Here is an 18,632-nt window from a genome sequence, read left to right on the forward strand (position 1 = left end):
TTTTTAGGAATAAATAAAAACGCAAGCAGGTGTAGTAGAGGTGGGCAGATAGTAACAATACAAAGATAACAGCATAATTTTAAAATGTTTTGTCTTCCAAAATATCTTTATGTATGACACTAGGATACAGTAACCTTCCACAGGAGTCCTGTATATCCAGTCAGAGCGCATCAATGTGCTGCAGCCAAAGCAAGGAAACTAAAACCAGACCTGGCGGTATTTTTTGGAAAAGATCGACTTGCGTGAGTGAGATGAACATTGTCAGATGATCATTGCCGACCGGGTGTTTGGCAGTGACAGACCATTCTTAAATGGATAAAAGTGTAAATCTGTGGTTGTTTCCTCTTTGGCACATCTGACTTTTGTGTCAGCAGCAGCCTTATTCCACTGACGTTCGGTCAGAGCTGCCAAAGATAACACCGGGAAAGCAGTCTCTTGTGCAGAGCTGAGTTATTTCCTCTTTTGCATAACTGTTTCAAAGAGGCATCTCCTCTCTCTCACACGTTCTCAATAAAATGCACACACGTGCACGCAGAGCCATAAATAAACACTTTAGGTTAGAGCATAAATGTGTTTCTGTCAGTGTGGGAAGCAAGATGTGATCAGATATAACCACGAGTTATCACACTGCTTTACCTGACAGTGCTTTTACCAAACCTTACCTGGTGATCAAGTGGGGAAAATCCTAAACATTGTGCTTGAAGGAATTCATGTACAAGTGAGCTTTTCTGGCAAATGTGTGGTGTAGCTGGTTGATTCAGGCCCAAGACTGATACTGTATGTCTCACTGTATGTTGTGTTGATGTCTCTCTAAATTTCTTTGGAACTAGCCAATAGATACAGAGGGCATAAGTGCAAACAAAAATATCAGCTAAGACCAAAATATCTTGAATGCTGAGTTCAGTTTCAATTTCCACACCCAGGTCTGATTACTGCCAGACCTCTTGAATCAAGAAATTGCTCAAGCAGAACCTGTCTGACAAAGTGACTTGGCTAAAAGATCTTAAAAAGCAACAGATCATGCCATGATCAAAATAAATTGAACAACTGATGAGCCTTTGACAGCCTGTAAAGTGTTATAAAGCCATTTCTAAGGCTTTGGGACTTCAGTGAACCACAGCGAGAGCCATTGTCCACAAACTGAGAAAATATGGATCAGCATTGAACCTTCCCTGGAGTGACCGGTCTACCAAAATTACTCCAAGAGCACTTTGACAACTCATCCAGGAGGTCACAAAAGAACCCAAAACAAGATCCAAAGTGCTGCAGACCTCACTTGTCTCAGTTAAGGACAGAGCTCATGATTCAACAATAAGAAAGAGATGGCATCCATGGGAGAAAAGCACTGCTGACCAAAAACAGGACAAAGTTTCGTCTCACATTCGCCAAAAACCATCTTGATGATAAAGACTTTTGGAGAAAAGTTCTGTGAACTGACAAGACAAAAGCTGAACTTTTTGAAAGGGTTGAGTCCTGTTACATCTGGTGTAAAACTAACACAGTATTTCATAAAAAGAGCATCATACCAATAGTCAGACATGGTGGTGGTAGTGTGACGGTCTGGGGCTGTTGTGCTACTTCAGGACCTGGACAACTTGCCATAATTGATGGAACTATGAAAGCTGCTCTCTGCCAGAAAATCCTGTCTGACCATCCGTTTGTTCCTTAATGCTAAAGCTCACTTGGCTTATGCAGCAAGACAACAATCGTTAAAAAATGGCTTAAAAAACAAAGAAACAAAAACCCCAAAGGTTTTGGAGTGGCCAGGTCAAATTCTGGACTGGAATTCTATCCAACATCCTTGGCATGACCTTAAGCAGGCCTTTTGTGCTATGCGCGGCTTATCTATATATACCTATAAGCATGCGTGTGTGCATTTCTGAGGTGGAACAAAAAGCAAGCCTTATCAATGCCAAACATTCATTAAGAATGGAATTATCTGTTGCCCTGTGTAACAAAAACACACTCTTTGTGTTTAACAAAGCCCAAGGAAGGAATGCACACTTAGCTTACCTGTAAGCCTCTCTGTATCCATCAGCTAATATCTGTATTGTTTCTTCTACCGTTGAATATAAATATTATACAACCCAGTTGAGCACAGTTAGGGATGACTTTTTTCTTTTTTGAATAATAGTTTCTACATCTTGCATTTGATAACACAAACATCAAGCATTTTTTGCATTTGCATTAACTTGCATTTACAGGAGTGGAGGCTTTTTCCACCATCTTAATGTACTCCATCTGTTTTGATTTACAGTAAAGGTCTAAATGACAATGTGCACTTTCATTCTGATTTAGTTTCTTTTTTTGGACTTCAGCTCCAGGCAAGTGGGGGATGTGATACATATCTTGGTTAGTCATCACAGCAGCATAATACCAGTTGATGCTGTAACTGTGCAGTGAAAATATGTTTTACAGTAGAAAAACTGTGCTTTCAGAATTCATTAGTGTGTTTAGGCAACAGAAAGCTATATTAGACAGGTAGGTTTAATGTTGTAGCTGAGCAGTAAGGCTAATGCAGGCGCCTGGTTTCAAGTCCTCCCCAGGCCATTTCCTGGGTGTCATTCAAGTCGCTCTCTATTAGCAATAATGACTACACCCTGTGCTATCCTGTCAAATAAAAGCCAAAAAAGTCCTAAAGAAATATTGTGACTGGTATATGTATACAAGACATTCAATGTATAGAGGCACATTTGAAAGAGAGACAGCTCTATACGAACACTGTTCCTCTGTAGGAATAGCAGTCCAACTGAACTGTGTGTGTTTTTTTGCAGTGACTAATGGAGAGCCATGTTATCCACTGAATACAGTTTTTTGTGTCTGTCTGAAAAAAGAGGCTTTCCGAGACATCCTTACATTTATCACACTTTGCCTGCATTCATTCCCTCCCAGACAAATGCACAGATGTAAATATTTAGCTGTGGCCTTAACAAAAGACGCTCTGCAGGTCACTGCTGTCTGTTGCACATTCTTCTCTAAAGATGATAGCCAATATCTGTCTGCTCCTGTATTATCTTCAAGTGTGACTCCATTTCTGCTGTCTGCTACTCCCTCTGTCATCCCTCACTGTGAACTGGCTCTGGGTGGGATGGATGCAGAGAGCACAGAAGCAAAAGAGCCCTGGGAACAAAGTGCTTTTAAACCACAGGGGTCTTCTTCCTCCTCTGCATTTCTCATGTAAGCTGCATCCGTGTGCGTGTCGCCCGCTGCTAACACCCCGCTGCGAGGTCAGCGAAGGTTAAAGAGTTTAGAGATTTGGATAAATGTGCAGTCCTGCTATTATACTGTCCTTTTAGGCTTCCTGCTGATTTCAGACTGTGTTGGGAGCTCTACTATCTCTTTTATGTTTTAACTTTTTTTTTTAGAGCAGTAGCATCATAGTTTTTCCAACTCAAATACCGCACTTCCTAGACTTTGCTGTATCTAAGTTTCTTGGGAAGCAATCTTCCTCTGACTCTCGTGTATTCCTCTAACCCCATAATGTGAAAAGAATCTGTAGTTTAACATGTCCTGTCATGCAGGGGATTTTTACACATAAGATAAAAGACACAGTAACAGAATATAGGGCAGGTAGAGGACAAGGCTAAAAGTTCATGGAAATAAATGTTTATTTCGTTTTTCCAGTGACTGGATATGGAATGTAAAGACCAATTTAAATTATTGGACAAATCCAAACGTGATAGAAAGTCTGTCATGTGATGTTACTGGAAAGCGAAACTGTGAGTTCACATTCTTCTGGGTGTTAACAAAGCATGATCAGACTTTTTCTTCAGGCCTAAAAGTGCCCCACTCCACCCAGGGCACACCTCTCCTCCACTTGGACAAAGGGCTCATGGGTGTGCGTGTGACCGGGAAGTGTGTTGCCTTTTGTCGGATTTAAATTTGGTTGGGTTGCGTGTGTGTTCGCTGCGTGCAAATGCATTTCCATATATGTATCATACCTAGATTGCATGTCATCAGCTTTGTGTTGTATTGTTTCTTCCTATTCTTTTCTTCCTGTTTGCCAACAATACAGAAGTAACTGATGACCAAATCTAGGCCACTTTTACTGATAAAGGCTCGGGCTCCCAGATATAGATTAACCCTAGTCACGGATGATAAACGTTTTTAAGTGGAGGTTCTCATTCATCTTTTTTTTTTCAGTCTAGGACTAGCCTTATTCTCTCTCTTTGGGAAACCTGCTGAAAGAGTTAGAGTGAATGTGCAGAAGGTTTGGCACCACTTTTATGCACAGTATGGATGCATATTATGCTCAGCAGGCTCAAGGGAGACTTTCTTTCCTGCATCTCTTTAAATATGAAATGTTGTTTCATAGAGCAGATCATGATGTGTACTCTTTCTAGCTTTCGGCTTTAAGATTTTCTGGAAACAGTGGAAACAATTAGTGTCACTTGACGATGATGTAATTCAGGCTGCATTTTTCAGCAGAATGGCTTCCTATGGAACTCAGTTTTCTGTTTCTTACTTGCTCTCCTCTTCTGTTGGCAAGAAAAGCAACAAAAAAAAAAATTGCAATTTCCAAGCAAAATCTGTTCGACCTGGCACGAGTCTTGATACAAGACATTAGAGAAAAATGATTTTTGTCTGCTTCACACTCGGTACAAGAGATTTTCCAGCTCACTTCCTGCTGGCCTGTAGCTGGAATGTACTCTGGAATGAGATAATGACATTTCCACATCCCAGACTGCTTCGGCAGAAACATTTAGAAATGCTGTGTGTTTATAGTGTGAGGTGTACAGAACGACGGCTTATGAATAATCATAACAGAGATACATTATATTTGGTTGAATGTCTTTTGGGGAATTTTTTCTTTTATTGATGTTAGCACGGAGGTGGTCTGACAGCTGGTGGGAAACAGGGAAACTTCTCTCCTTGAGTGAATTTGTGGAGGTCTTTATGTTGCATTATACAGCTACTGCATGACTGCATGAAGCATTGTTCTTCTCCATTAACAACTATTCCTGCCAATAATTCAAAGGCATAATCCAAAAGATGAATGATATACTGGTGAGACAGATGGTGAAAATCACACTAAATGAATTAATAAAAGGCGCAATGTTAGGTTTTTCCTGTTTTAAAGGAAAGTGTGACATTTTCTGAAACACTGCTTATGCCACAGGCTCTTAACCCTTTTTACCATGAGCCTGGGGGTGGGCCCGTTTTAAGAGTGCTCTTTAAATGACTATAACTCTTATTACTGTTTGTAATGTTCTTTCTTAAATTATATTTAACTGCATTTAAATATTGTTGCATAATGAATGACTGCAAATGCTTGAAGCTATAAGCACTGTGAAAAGTTGACAGGTTTCTGTTCACTGAAACACTAGTGCTTTTAATTTGCTGATCATCCAGTGTTGACATTGTATTGTAGCTGTAATGTCATGTTCTGCCCTAATAACCCTGCTCTTTGTTTATTCCAGTGTATTTATAATTTGTGATTTGCTCGTGTAATTTAGACGGCTATGGCTGTGACACCATAGGTGCAGTGGGTTATTTTCTGTGTTAGCCATTTTTTCGCACTTCAACTTTTCTGACTTTTTTTTTTTTTTTTTTTTTTTTTTTTTTACTAGTTTTGCATTTGGCTTGGGTCAGTGTAACTGGGCCCTACAGAGGTTGCACAGGTAGTCCAAATCCTCCAGGACAGCACATCAATATGATGCCAGATGTTTTGCTGTATTTAAGCATGGAGGAGATTCCAGGAGACAGGCATTTACTGGACAGGACCACAGAAGGTCCTTAACCCATCAGCAGGACCGCTATTTGCTTTGGACTCATGTCAGTTCCCTCGCTGATGTAATAAATCCTGGGTTCCTCCTGGTGCACAACAATGCCCAGCCTAATGTTGCATCAGTATCCAGTTCCTGGAGGATGAGCTAAATTGATACCATTGACTGGCCCCCATGCTTGCCTGAACTAAATCCAATAGCACACCTCTGGGACATTATTTGTTGGTCCATCAAGTTCCACCTCAGAGTCTCTGTGAGTCAGTGATGGCCTGGTCCGGATGTGGGAGGAGATCCCCCAGGACACCATACGTCTCATTAGGAGCATGCCCTGACATTCTCAGGCATGCATACAAGCACGTGGTGGCTATAAAAACACTGAGTACTATTTTGAGTTTCGACAAAATGGATTAACCTGCTGCATCATTTATTCACTTTGATTTTTGGGGTGTCTGAATTCAGCCAACTATGGACTAATAATTTTCATTTCCATCAAACGACGTGGCATCCTTTCACTCCTAACACATTACCCAGTCCACATCAGTATAGATATCCAGAATGATTGTTTGCCATTAAGATCTGATGCGTTTTAAAAGTGTGCCTTTAGTTGTCTTTAGCAGTGTAAAAGATCTTCTGCAGTTAAGGATATGATCATTATTTAAGAAGGTGATTTGTTCACTGCACAGACATGAGTGAGGTATCAGTCTTTTCATCTCCCTCTCAGCAAGAGACCACTAAAGCATATCCCCAATTGTTGAACTCTTCCAAAATTTAAAATTAACATTAACAAAATGTATCCAAATGTTTGCTACCGCTGTTTTATGAGTGTTGCTTGAAATAATTAGTAATCCAGTTAAACTGAGGCTCAAAGCTACAAGCGAGGCTTGTCCTTTTTGTCCGCATCCTGTTTGGTCTCTTTGTCCGAACAGCCATCGGAACAGTCAAATGTTTTTTCAGGGAATGAGTGTGATGTTTGTTGTGTGTTGGGAGTGAGGGGGGGGGTTTGGGAAGCAGTGAAGGCATCTTTGTTCTCTGCACATAAGATAGTAGTGTTTGGATTGGCTGGTTATTGGTGTGAAAAGACAGCCTGTTTAGGAAAATGTGTGAGGATCACTGACTGGAGGCTCTTTTAATGGACTCTGAACACGTGTTTGAGCGTTTAGTGGCACAGAGCCTTGAATCGCGTTGTATTTTGTTGAATGTTGGACTGTATGGATCTTTAAACACTTTCTGCCATGGAACTGCAGATTTTGAGATTTATACATATATAATTACACAGATTGCTAAATGCATTTCTGGTTTATCTTTTTATGTATGCTCGCACAGACTTATGCACACACACAAAAAAATAAACACACACTGTCTTCGCCTTTGTGCCATCAGCAAACACGGGAGTGTTACAGACAGGAAGCAGACAGATGGACAGACGCAAGAGTACGCAAATGAAACAAAGAGAGCAAGGAGACTGTGATTTGGGGGACCAGTAATCGGAAAAATTATAATTATTATCTCGGAATATTTATAAACAATAGCGTTACTGAACAGTGAATATAACGATGTTGGTGTGATGAGATTGAAATTGATTTTTTAATTAGCTGAATGTGGTCTAGCATGGAAGAACAAAGAGATGAGGGCTGGGGCTGCTGTTGCTGTCTCCACCCAAAAACCACCTGCTCCTGAGCTCAATGATTTCCATTAGTGTGGACGATTAAAAAAACCAACCCTGCATCATTTCATCCTCCAACAAAGTGACCTCGTTTTATATTTCCTTGCTTTTTTACAGCTATACCTTGCAGTTCATTAGTATAAAAGAAATGTAACCTTAACTGGGAAATGATCCTGAAAGCCGTGATTCAGCAGAAAAAAAAAATTATTTATTTTTTCTACTAACACGAACACGTAAGACTTGAATAACAGAGCTCAGCTCGCAGTGATGAGTGTGTTTATATTGAGCAGGACTGACCACAGCTTAAAGCTCCAGCGTGCTACTCAAGGGCACTTTGCCTGTCACAGCGGGCGCTGCAGATGCATCACAAGCCACACTACGGCCACGAGCTCACCGCTGTAATGCACCGCCTCGTCAGTGACAAAGATCATATCAGCAGGTCGATATGTTTCATCAGGAGGAGAGGAGTCGGTGTAAGAGCACACATCAATGAATAATGTGCTTTTTAGAAAAGGAAGAAGCTGAAAGGAGTGATGGAGGAGCGGTGGTGGGGGGCGCACAGGGACAGACAAATCAGACAAAGAGGAAATTGGTCAGTAAAAAAAAAAAAAGGGGGAGAGTAATGCTGATGCCTGTTGCCATGGTGATGTGGGTCAATGACTGGTTGCCATGGTGATCGCTACTTGGAATTCTGGGAAGGGATATTTTGGCGTGTGCGTGTGGATGAGGGAAGACGTTTATTCAATATAACTGAGAATGTGCAGCATGCGTCTGTGTGTACAGACGGGCAGCTTTATAACAGCAAGTGTGGTAACGTGTGCTGCAGTAAGGCAGGCGCAGTGCTGCTCAAAATTCAAAATAAGGAAAGAAAATCAAGATAACGGTGCAGCCTGTAACCTGTCATTACTTTGTGTGAGGATGATATGAAACATTTTAGTCTCTAAGGTCTGCATATTTGAGACTTCATGTCTTTGAATTTGGTGATCAAAGGTCAGAGGTCACTGTGACCTCACTCAAGGATGTACTTGGTATTTATGACCAGTGTTGGTCAACTTACTTGAAAATAGTAATTCGTTACTAATTACTGATTACTTCCCAAGAAAGTAATCCCATTACTTTACTGATTACTTACACAACCTGAATACATTGTAAAGCAATAGACAATTCTTTTATTCTATTTTTTCTGCATAATCCATCGGATAAAATTTAATCGAATGAAAAAGACTCTTTCTAAAAGATGTTTTATTAGTTTTAATCTTTAAACTTTATGCGCTTTGCATCAAGCAAAAATTAAATTATATGGAACATTCTTTGACTGGAAGAAATTTGTTTAAAATTTAAACCTATTTTCTGCGTATTCCAGTGTCTAAAATAAAATAATTGGTTGTGTTTACACTCACTCTTTCAAATAGATGCAAGTAAAACACGGCAGAAAATAAATAAAATCAAAGACTCAGCTGCACTAAGTCCTGTCGCTCTTAAATCTGTTTAGCAGGAGTGGGGCTGGTGGAGGTTAGCTCGGTGCCGCAGCGGTCATGTCAGTGGGGGGATCCGAGGGTTTCTCTGTGAATTTCACATTCCCGTGAAGCTAGGTGCTTGCTCAGATTTGAAGTTTAATTTTTTGCTGTAGAAAGAAGTTTTCTTCCCACACAGAGTGTACAGCGGACGCTAATGTTTTTGTCAGTTTTTACGGACTCAAACTCAAAGTAATTTCAGTACTTCCACGCTTTAAACGCTGCATGCTCGTGCTCTCTCACGCACTCCATATTATCCATTGTTGTTCTACACACTTCTGTTGCTACCACAGCGTCGCACGCTCGTATGTCATTGCCATGAGACACTGACAAACAAAATCACAGTTTAGAAACGCAGTAACGCAGCGTGCTTATGGGAAAGTAACAGTAATCTAATGACTTTTTTGCAATAGTAATCCCTTACTTGCAGCATTATATATATTTGAAGAACTGACTGGTCAGATTCTATCAGAGTTAGATTTATATGCAAATAAATCCATTAATGCACTAGACATAAATCTGGACAAAAACAGCCAAGCTTTAAAATTTCAGAAATTCATATCAGAAACGTTGGCACAGGCCTTATTTTTTTGTGTGTGGCAAAAAATTGTTCTTTTAGATTGTTGTTTCAGATATCAGTAAGCTATTCTTCACACAGCAGCAAAAGCCCCAAAATGTATTCATCCTCATTGTTGGCAGAAACGACCTGCATGTGAATGGAAGTAAATTTGGCAGATTGCAGGTTTTATGCCTAATTTGAGCCTTCTGATGAAACCCTGTTGTTAATGGGTTTCTGGGTCATGTGTGTCTCCTGTTTTTGTATCTTTGTTTGCATGTGTCTTTGTGTGTCTGTTCAGGTGCGTAATCAACTCCTCATTCATTTGGTGAGTCACACTTTTCTGTATGTGTGAGTGAGGGGTGGGAGTGCACTCTCCACATGAAATAGTGAATATGTAGTGAAAACAGGAATATGCCATTCAGTCCCCACAGCAGCCTGGCTTGATGAGTCATCTGGTAAACAATAAAAGATGTGATACAACAAACTGCTATAAGAACAGCATGCTCATATTCAGTGAGAAAAATGCTCGCTATGCATGCATTTACAACCCTGGTCACAGTAAAGTTCATGTTCTGATGTAAAGCTAATTTAATTGAAATTCAAAATGAGATTGGTTGCTTGGTTTCAACATTAAAACAGTGTTGCTTTCATGCTATTTTCTACTAAATTAAGGCATATAATTAAGGTATTTTAGCTCTTAGGTCTGGGCTTGCCTACTATCAGCAGATGTGATTCCTCCAGGTCCTTGAAGTGATGCTGATGTGAATGTGATGCTGTGTGACAAGCTGAGTCTGGAAGACATGAGGGGAGGCTCAGGGCTTTGAAGTGCATGTGTGTGTGTGTGTGTGTGTGTGTGTGTGTGTATGTGGCATGTGAAGAGATGTTAGACGACGTAGCGTGCAGGCTGCATGCTACAGTACACCAACAGCATGGGGAACAAGAATAGACTCAGCACACTCGTAGGTTGTAGTTGAGGCTGATGGGTGTGCACATGGTGGTAGTGCACGTGACCCCTCCACCCACCCACTAGTGATGTCAGCCCATGTGCACCATGCTAAAACTGGCAGTGCATATGAGCCCATCCCCCTTCTAAATGGCCTGCATTATTGTTGGAGCTACTTTGGGGTGTTTTTGCTACTTTGTCTGTTTACACAAACTGAACACGCACATTGGAAACATATACATATATATATACATATATATATATATACATATATGTATATATATTATTATACATTACATTTCATCAGTCTGCTCCTCCTGTCATTAACATGCAGGCATCCACCTTTGCAGGATTACCCACAATCGTCCATGGAAGTCTGTCTTACTTGATTCCACTACAATCCCATGTGGTAAAGGGATAAATAAGGACAAACATACATTGACACACACACATGCTTGCTCTCTGTCTCTTGCATACACACATAATTGGCTAGTTAGTGCTGTTTATTTACTTAACCTTCACAGAGCTGACAACTTTCTCAGTGAACTGAGTTTCAGCGCGTCACCATTATAAACCTACAGACATGTATATCGATAGAGAAAGCATGCATGCCAAATGCATGCTGCAAAAAACCTCTACATGCATCAAACCTGCAACATAAAACAACGGTCTCGCCACACACAAGTGATGTTGTGCTGAACTCGAAAGCTTTGATCAATAGCATATCGACTGCTGCTGCTGTATCATATGTCATCTGTGTCACCCTTGAATCAAATGCCAGTCAGTGTTTATTAGGCTGCATGCCACCAGAGACACAACATCCTTGTAATGAGCTTATCCTCTAAACTGAACAGCTGCTTGACATTGGTGGTGTTCAGTGCAGAGTGGCTTAATTGAGAAGATGATACTGTTGGATAGACACACAGCTTGGAAGACAAAAAAGCAGAAATTGACCCGTTCCTGAGCACATGCAACAAATTACAAAGTCAGCTTAATGAACGGTCTGTGCTCACACCTCTTTTTTCATCTCTCTCTCTGTGAAACAATAAATACCTGCCATCTTGCAGACCACACACATGCACACATGCTCTGTCAGTGTGATGTTGTGGTAGAGAAAAATTCAGTCTGTCTAAACAGAATGTGTCATGGGTGAGAGAAAATAAATGGGCAAGTGGAAGACAGATGCAAGTCAAGAATCGGCAGCTCGTGGCATTTTTTGGAACTTTCAATAGCAGCATATTCCCAGAAAGTAATCCTGGGAATGCTTTTTTTCTGGATCAGCTGCTAACTGACTAAACCGACTCGTCCTGTCCCTCCCACTGCGTTTCATCCCTTGTATAACACACATGAGCAAGCCTACAACCTTAATCACATTAACTAGCTGGGCAGCTGCTGGTGCTTTTTTTCCCTCTTCTGTGACGTATAAAACCAGCTGCAGGGTGTAAAAGGGTTGAAGGAGCGGGTGGGGTTGAGATTATATGATGAGGTCATCATCTCCTGTGATTTATGGTTTCAGCACGTGATGGGTGGGACGCTGGCTTCTGCATGTATCAGGCTCCGCAAATGCTTCAGCTGATCTTTGAAGACTGAACATGGGAAAATGAGATTAAAAGTATTAATTGAAAAATATTATCCTATAAATCTGGGCCAATATTATGTAATTCTAAAATGCCGGTACTAAATATAAGCTCCTCTGTATTGTTGCTGCCTCTTTTATCACCTCACCTCTTGGATACTTAAGTGCGGGCCGATACGTGATCTTACGTTGATTTAGTTTGTTTTTTTTCATTGATTTTACAGCTCAGCAGTGGTTACTAATCTTCCAGAGTGATGCCTTTGTCAATCTGATTATCAGGATTAATGTTTAAGTGTGTGAGACTGATATATGGTAACCGATTGCAGCTTAATTTGCTGTGGGATAAAATACAGATCCTCTAAATGCTCCTATGTTATACATGCTACAGCTTTACACCATGATTTTTAAGCCATGTCTTCACATCTGACCTTCCTCTGTTCTGTTACTTTTAGGTGTTTTCTTTTAGAGCCACAGCCAGTTTAAACCTTTCACCGATATATCTGTTTTTTTGGTTTTTTTCTTATTATTCACTCTGATAATGTGGCTTACCACTAATCCAAGAATCTCTCTGAAACAAGAGTTTAAATCGTCCGATTGTGGCTGTAATATTTGTTTTTAGGTTAAGCTGTGGCTCCTTTTCTCAGAAATGGCATTACTGAAAAGCATTTCTGAGTAACCGCCTGACTTTGTGTTCTCTCTACAGGGCTGGAATTGATGATGTGGAGACAGATGTGGTAGAAATTGAAGCGAAGCTCGATAAGGTATGAATCCTTCTAATATCTGGACTGTGCTTCTCATTAAAAGATAGAGTCAGCTGATCCATAAGGGAAAAAAATCACATGTCCATTTCTTTCAGTGGTTAGAACACTTTAAACAGGACATTAGTGGAATTCATTGGCTTTGTTTGAATGCTAAATGCCACCAGATGGGGAGGTTTTCTATGAGTAGTACTTCCTTTAGAGTCTATGCTGTAATCAGTTTACTGTATCGCTGTCTTTCTGGCTCTGCATGTCTGCAGTTCACACACTTGTTATTTAAATGTCAGAGCTATTTAAATAATGAAAATGCTGCAGACAGTTAATTAAATGCAGTAGGTTCATGCACCGAACAAGAGGCTGCCCGTTTACAGAGAGAAAAGACTGATTAATGCCAGCGAGGTTGCAATAGTAGAAAAGGCTCACATAGTGCAGTTTATTACATTAGTGTGTGCTGAGTTTCCATTTTTATACAACAATTTATGAGACATGAATTAAAGCACTTTACTTTATTCCATCTCATTCGTTGCTGTTGCCTCACAACAAGAAGGTCCTGGGTTTGAATCCTCCTGCTGGCTGGGGCCTTTATGTTTGGATTTTGCATGTTGTCTCCATGTCTGCCTGGGTACTCGCCGGGTACTCTGACTTCTCCCCACAGTCCAAAGACGTGCTTGGATTAGGTTAACTGGAGATTCTAAATTAGCTGTAGGTGTGTATGTGAGCGTGAACGTGTCCAGGGGGTCACAGGGTGCCTACAGAGATGGGCTCCAGTCCCCCTGTTACTTTGAATTGGTCAAGCAGAAGAAAATGGATGGATCGATCACTCTGCCCTGAAGTGCAATTTGCCTGAACACAGGAGGTGTTCATTTTAAAGCTGCCATAGGGACCAAAACTAGGAGGTATATTACAGTTCATACTCATGCAGCATTTCATAGTACTATCAGTCCGGCAGCTATATTTGTTTGCCAGAATGAGCCCAGCAAACATACACTATTTGGACAAAAGTACTGGGCCGCACCTCTTAATCTCTGAATTCAGATGTTTTCAGTTCTATTGCCACGTGTCTAAAATCAATCAGCTAGCCAATGAACGAATGGGACGTTCACTGTATTTGAGTGTGGTACTGTAATAGGAGGCAACCACTGGAACAAGTCCATTTGTAAAGTATTTTCCCTCCTTGATATTCCACAGTCAGCTGTAAGTTGTATTACTTGCGAAGTTGATGTGTTTAGGAATCACAGACACTCAAAAAAGTGGCAGAACACATCAACTTACAGGGTGGGGCCACCGAGTGCTGACGCATTAAAGTTGCCAGCTCTCTTTTGACTCAAGATCTGCAGAGTTCAAACCTCCTCTGGCACCAATATCAGCACAAACACTGATGTTAATACCAAACCGGTATCAGCTCCTGTATGTGGCCCAGTACTTTAATCCATATAGTATGTAACAGAATAATTTAGAAAAAGAAGCTTAAGGTAACTCCATAAGTGTAGGCATTCGCATCAGCATCACTGTAATCAGGCTCTGTACTCTATGGTATTAGTGGGAGGTTAAAGGTTTAAAGGCAAATGGAACGACTGGAATAAATTTTATAGCTGTATCAAACCTAATTAGCTACAGAGATAACTCTGGATGGACCGGATGACTGTGTTGAGGAAGTGAGCTGAAAGGCTTCTTCAGATAAACTAATAGACGTGGAAGTCAAAGAGAATTTAGAGAGGGAGATAGTGTTACTGCGGCTTCTTTCTTCTTCTCTCTGAAGGTGAATCTGAGACAGTCCTTCAAACATCAAACAGCCTGCAGACATAATGAAATGTGGATGTGAAGTGTGAACACCTAAGTTTGTTTAAATAATGAAGTGGTTATTTAGATGGTTTTGACTTACTTATAATTAAAGTTCCTCATTAAGGAGTCATGTGAATAGAGCCCCTCACTCTCTACACATATAAACATTCCTGCCACCAACCGATAATGCAGGACCTTATGAACTTTGAACTGTGAACTATGAACTCCAGTTCAGCCTCACTGAAAACTGAAAAGGCTCAGAGGAGAGAGATTTCCACCAGAGAGGTTTGTTCTGTTCAGCAGGAGTCCTCCACCTGCCCCGAAGCTGCCTGTGGTGACAGCAAAGGCTTTCAGGACAGGACACAGACATGATTGATGAAAGCTGAACCTCTCTGACAAGTGTGAAAACATTTAGTGCTGTCCGTCGGCTAACTGGAATACTGAAATGTTGAAATGTTGCTGTTATTGAGAGAACACTAATAGTACTCAGAAACATTTCTAATTAGTTAAAATATTAACATTCCAATTCTTCACCTCATTGCCCAGCGATTCTGCAGCTACGCTGCAATTACACTGTAATTGTTTCGGTCATTTAACACAGCAAGGTCTGTCGTGTGGTACCAGATGTGGCATTTTGGCTCCAGGTGGACCCCTGTAGGTTTTCCAACCCATTTATTATATCCAGACACACAGCTTGTCCCTCTAATGGCCATCCTCAGACCCCTGGGGGGTTCAGGCCTGCACTCAATGAGATCACATTCCCTACATCAACCAATTTGTTGACATATATGTTGTCAGACTAGCCTGGGGGGAGCAGCAGCATCGTGCTTCTTTGGATTTTCTACAGATTCCTAAAAATGCTGTTAAAATTTGGACTGCGTTATGCATCTTAGAAAGCATACTGTGTGAACATGAGTGTGAACATTTGGCAACTGATGCTTTTGATCCCAGCAGCCCGTTTTAGCAGCGTTCACGCGGCTGCAGCCCTTACTGTCAGCCACCCAGTAAACCACACTCACATACAGACAACCTTGGGAACGCTTGCACTAAATGTGATAATTAAAGGTTTACTACGCTCTCTCTTAAGCAACCCCCAACCCCACCCCTTGCCAGCAGACACACACACACACATGTTGTGTTTCTGCATAAGTGCATTGGTAATGACAGTGTAACTTTCTGCACCTTATCATATTACTTGCAAAACGGGAAAGCAGTCACAGTAAAAGTCATGATGTGGCATTTAAAGGCATACATGCTCTTACTGTCTGCACTTGTTAATATACATTTATGTTTAGAATTTCAGTTTACCCTCACATGACTTTGGCTGCATGCTATATTATACTGTATACTATATTATTTAATTCTCAATGTTGTGTATTGATTCCCAAAGCTTTTTAATACCTAAAGTCTGCTTATCGAGGTTGTATCAGCGCTAGTGCCGTGGCACTGAGGTTAGTCAAATTTCCATGAAATTTGGTACTTGAATGCATTTGTCTTTGGAGATTCCCCTTCTAGTGCCAACTTAAACTTTAGTAAAACCATCCGTAAAAACATTGAACAGTACGTTTGCTGAGTGCATCTGTCTTCATATTGCTTGCATTAAGCTTTTTTTGCAACAGTGCATATTTCAGATATTTCACAAGAAAATGTTTATTGCTAATTTCTTTCAGCAGTAGATTTAAATTGTCTCCAATTCTGTTATAACGCTTAGCTAAAAGGTGATCCAGCCATAAATAAACATTAACAATTTTTTCCTTGAGGCACCTCAGAATGCCATGATGACCTCTTCATGCTGTGTAGTGCCATCAAGTGTGTTTGCACTCTACTTTTGGAAAATATTGTAGTTACGCAACCTTGCATCTGTCAGTAGAGTTGCACAACACAGAGCTAATTAGCAAGTGTTTGAAATTTCCTCTATTTATTCTGTACCAAGTTGTGACTAAGTTGGTGTGTGGGATTTGGGATGCAGCTTTAATCATAGTTGGGTAATGCAGTCAGTGGCCTTTGATCAGCTTCTTCATTTCCATCTTTTCATTTGCTCATTTAGTTACTTTCTTAATAAATACATGCTTCTCGGTTGGATTCCTGACACAGCAGCTTCAGTAAGGCCTGCACTGGCCTCCGAAATGAATATTATTCCAAATTTGAGCGTCTTCTCACATTCAGCATGTGAGCAAAAGATTCTCATAGGCTTTGTTTGATTTACATCATCACTTTGACTATTAATATCCTAACATGTCATTGTGTAAAAAGTCTTTAAATAGACAGTGTTCTTGTTTTGAGGCATTAAAGAGATGTTTTTACACCTCCCATTAGTTGGTGAAGCTATGCAGCGGGATGATCGAGGCCGGCAGGGCCTATGTCAGCGCTAACAAGCTCTTTGTTAACGGCATCAGAGACCTGTCCCAGCAGTGCAAGAAAGAGGAGATGATATCGGTGAGTAGAAGCAAAGATATCTTCAACACTGAGTTCAGATCCACTGAGTAATATTTGATTGTCAGCTTCTCAGGAACTAACCAATCCTCTGTCTTTGACTTGAACATTCCTGCAGTCCTCCAGTTGTTGTGTTCATGGAAGAGGTGACCTGATTTGAACAGGAGATGTTTACACTAAAACTTTACATGCCTGCAAGCATTTAGACCTGAAACCGACTTTATAGTTTTTTTAGGAAGGCATTTGGTCTGTTTCCTGTCAGAATGTGTACTCAAGTATAGATAAGTTCAGACAATATTGTTATGTGAGAAAGATTTTGACGTTCATGTGGAAACCCATGCTTACACTGTGCACTCTACATTACAGGAATGCCTTGAAAAGTGTGGCGAAAGCCTCCAAGAGATGGTCAACTACCACACGGTAAGACAGATGTACACACACACAAACACACTGTATGTTGTAGCCACAGGCAAGAGGTTGAGGTATAGTGCTGTTTGGAAATGCCCAGGTCTTCTGGCATATTAACATCTTTCAGGCAGGCAGTCCACACACACACACACACACACAACACTTCAACTGTGACATCACGCAGTGACTTTGAATCTGTCCACACTGGCCAATGATCATGTGCGTGTCTGATTCAAACCACATGCTGGACCAGATGTGTATTGCAGGTTAATGCATAAATGCATAAACGCACACACACACACACACACACACACACACACACACACACACACACACACACACACACACACACAGGTTTTCCCCAAATGACTCCTGAGTGATTTCTCCTCATGACTAAGTGTGATCACGAAATTTCTCACTCTATGAAAGGTTTCTCACACTGCTGAGATGATGATACAGGTTTAATAAGCCCAAGGCAGAAAGAGATATTACAGCACTTTAAAGTAATCAGCAGTAATCATTAGGACATGACAGTATAAGACAGTGTGTGATATTCTGAGATGTTCACTCATGTCCATGTTTATGCATAATGCACGCATGCATGACAAAATCAGGAAGAAAGGAGAGTATTGCCCCCCTGACCTTTTTAAAGTCAAATCAAATCAAATCTCTGCTTATTACATAGGATCCATTAGCCACATCAGACCAATAATTTCCTCTTTCTTTTTTGTAGACGCGGTGTACTCTTTTCCTTTCTATCCATTACATGTTATGTAATGTCTGCAGTCCTTGCTTATATTACATAGACCACCAATTTTAAGAATGCTGTTTCTTTTCCTCTGCCCTTTCACGCCATCTCAATGCATCCTCTGTGAAGCCTTTTTTCTTGCTTTCCCTTCATTCACCCTTCTACAAGAGTGTTTGTTTAGCAGATTTTATGAATAAACAAGGGAAGGAAAAAGTAAGGGATGAATTCCATTATGCTAACTTACACTTCCCTGCATCTTATCTACTAACATAGTCCCACGGTTTGCTGTGCTGTCACCCTCATGGAGAAGCTTCAATTCCCTGAAATATGAGAAGAGGACCAACATCCATCTCTCTTACATATCCATCATGATGAGGATGATGTGAGGAAGAGATATGAGAAAGAGAATCAAGGAGATGTGTTAGCCTAATAAAAAGCAGCCGTAGTTTCTTTACTTAACCAATCAGTGCCTGATCCTAAGGCTTTTCAGCTGTCGAGCATAAACGAGGGCATTCAAAAGAA

General features: G+C 40.7%; 1 protein-coding gene across 4 annotated transcripts in view; it reads left to right on the plus strand.

The window, feature by feature from the left end:
- Positions 1-18,632, plus strand: part of acap3b (ArfGAP with coiled-coil, ankyrin repeat and PH domains 3b) — a 54,537-nt gene that overhangs the window by 14,309 nt on the left and 21,596 nt on the right. For all 4 annotated transcript variants that reach the window (XM_025907377.1, XM_025907378.1, XM_013269168.3 and 1 more), the window contains exons 2-4: positions 12,685-12,742; positions 16,838-16,957; positions 17,321-17,374. In XM_025907377.1, the coding sequence (XP_025763162.1) occupies positions 12,685-12,742; positions 16,838-16,957; positions 17,321-17,374 (232 nt within the window). The remainder of the gene's footprint in view (positions 1-12,684; positions 12,743-16,837; positions 16,958-17,320; positions 17,375-18,632) is intronic.

Source organism: Oreochromis niloticus, linkage group LG5, assembly GCF_001858045.2.
Source record: "Oreochromis niloticus isolate F11D_XX linkage group LG5, O_niloticus_UMD_NMBU, whole genome shotgun sequence".
Taxonomy (NCBI): Eukaryota; Metazoa; Chordata; class Actinopteri; order Cichliformes; family Cichlidae; genus Oreochromis; species Oreochromis niloticus.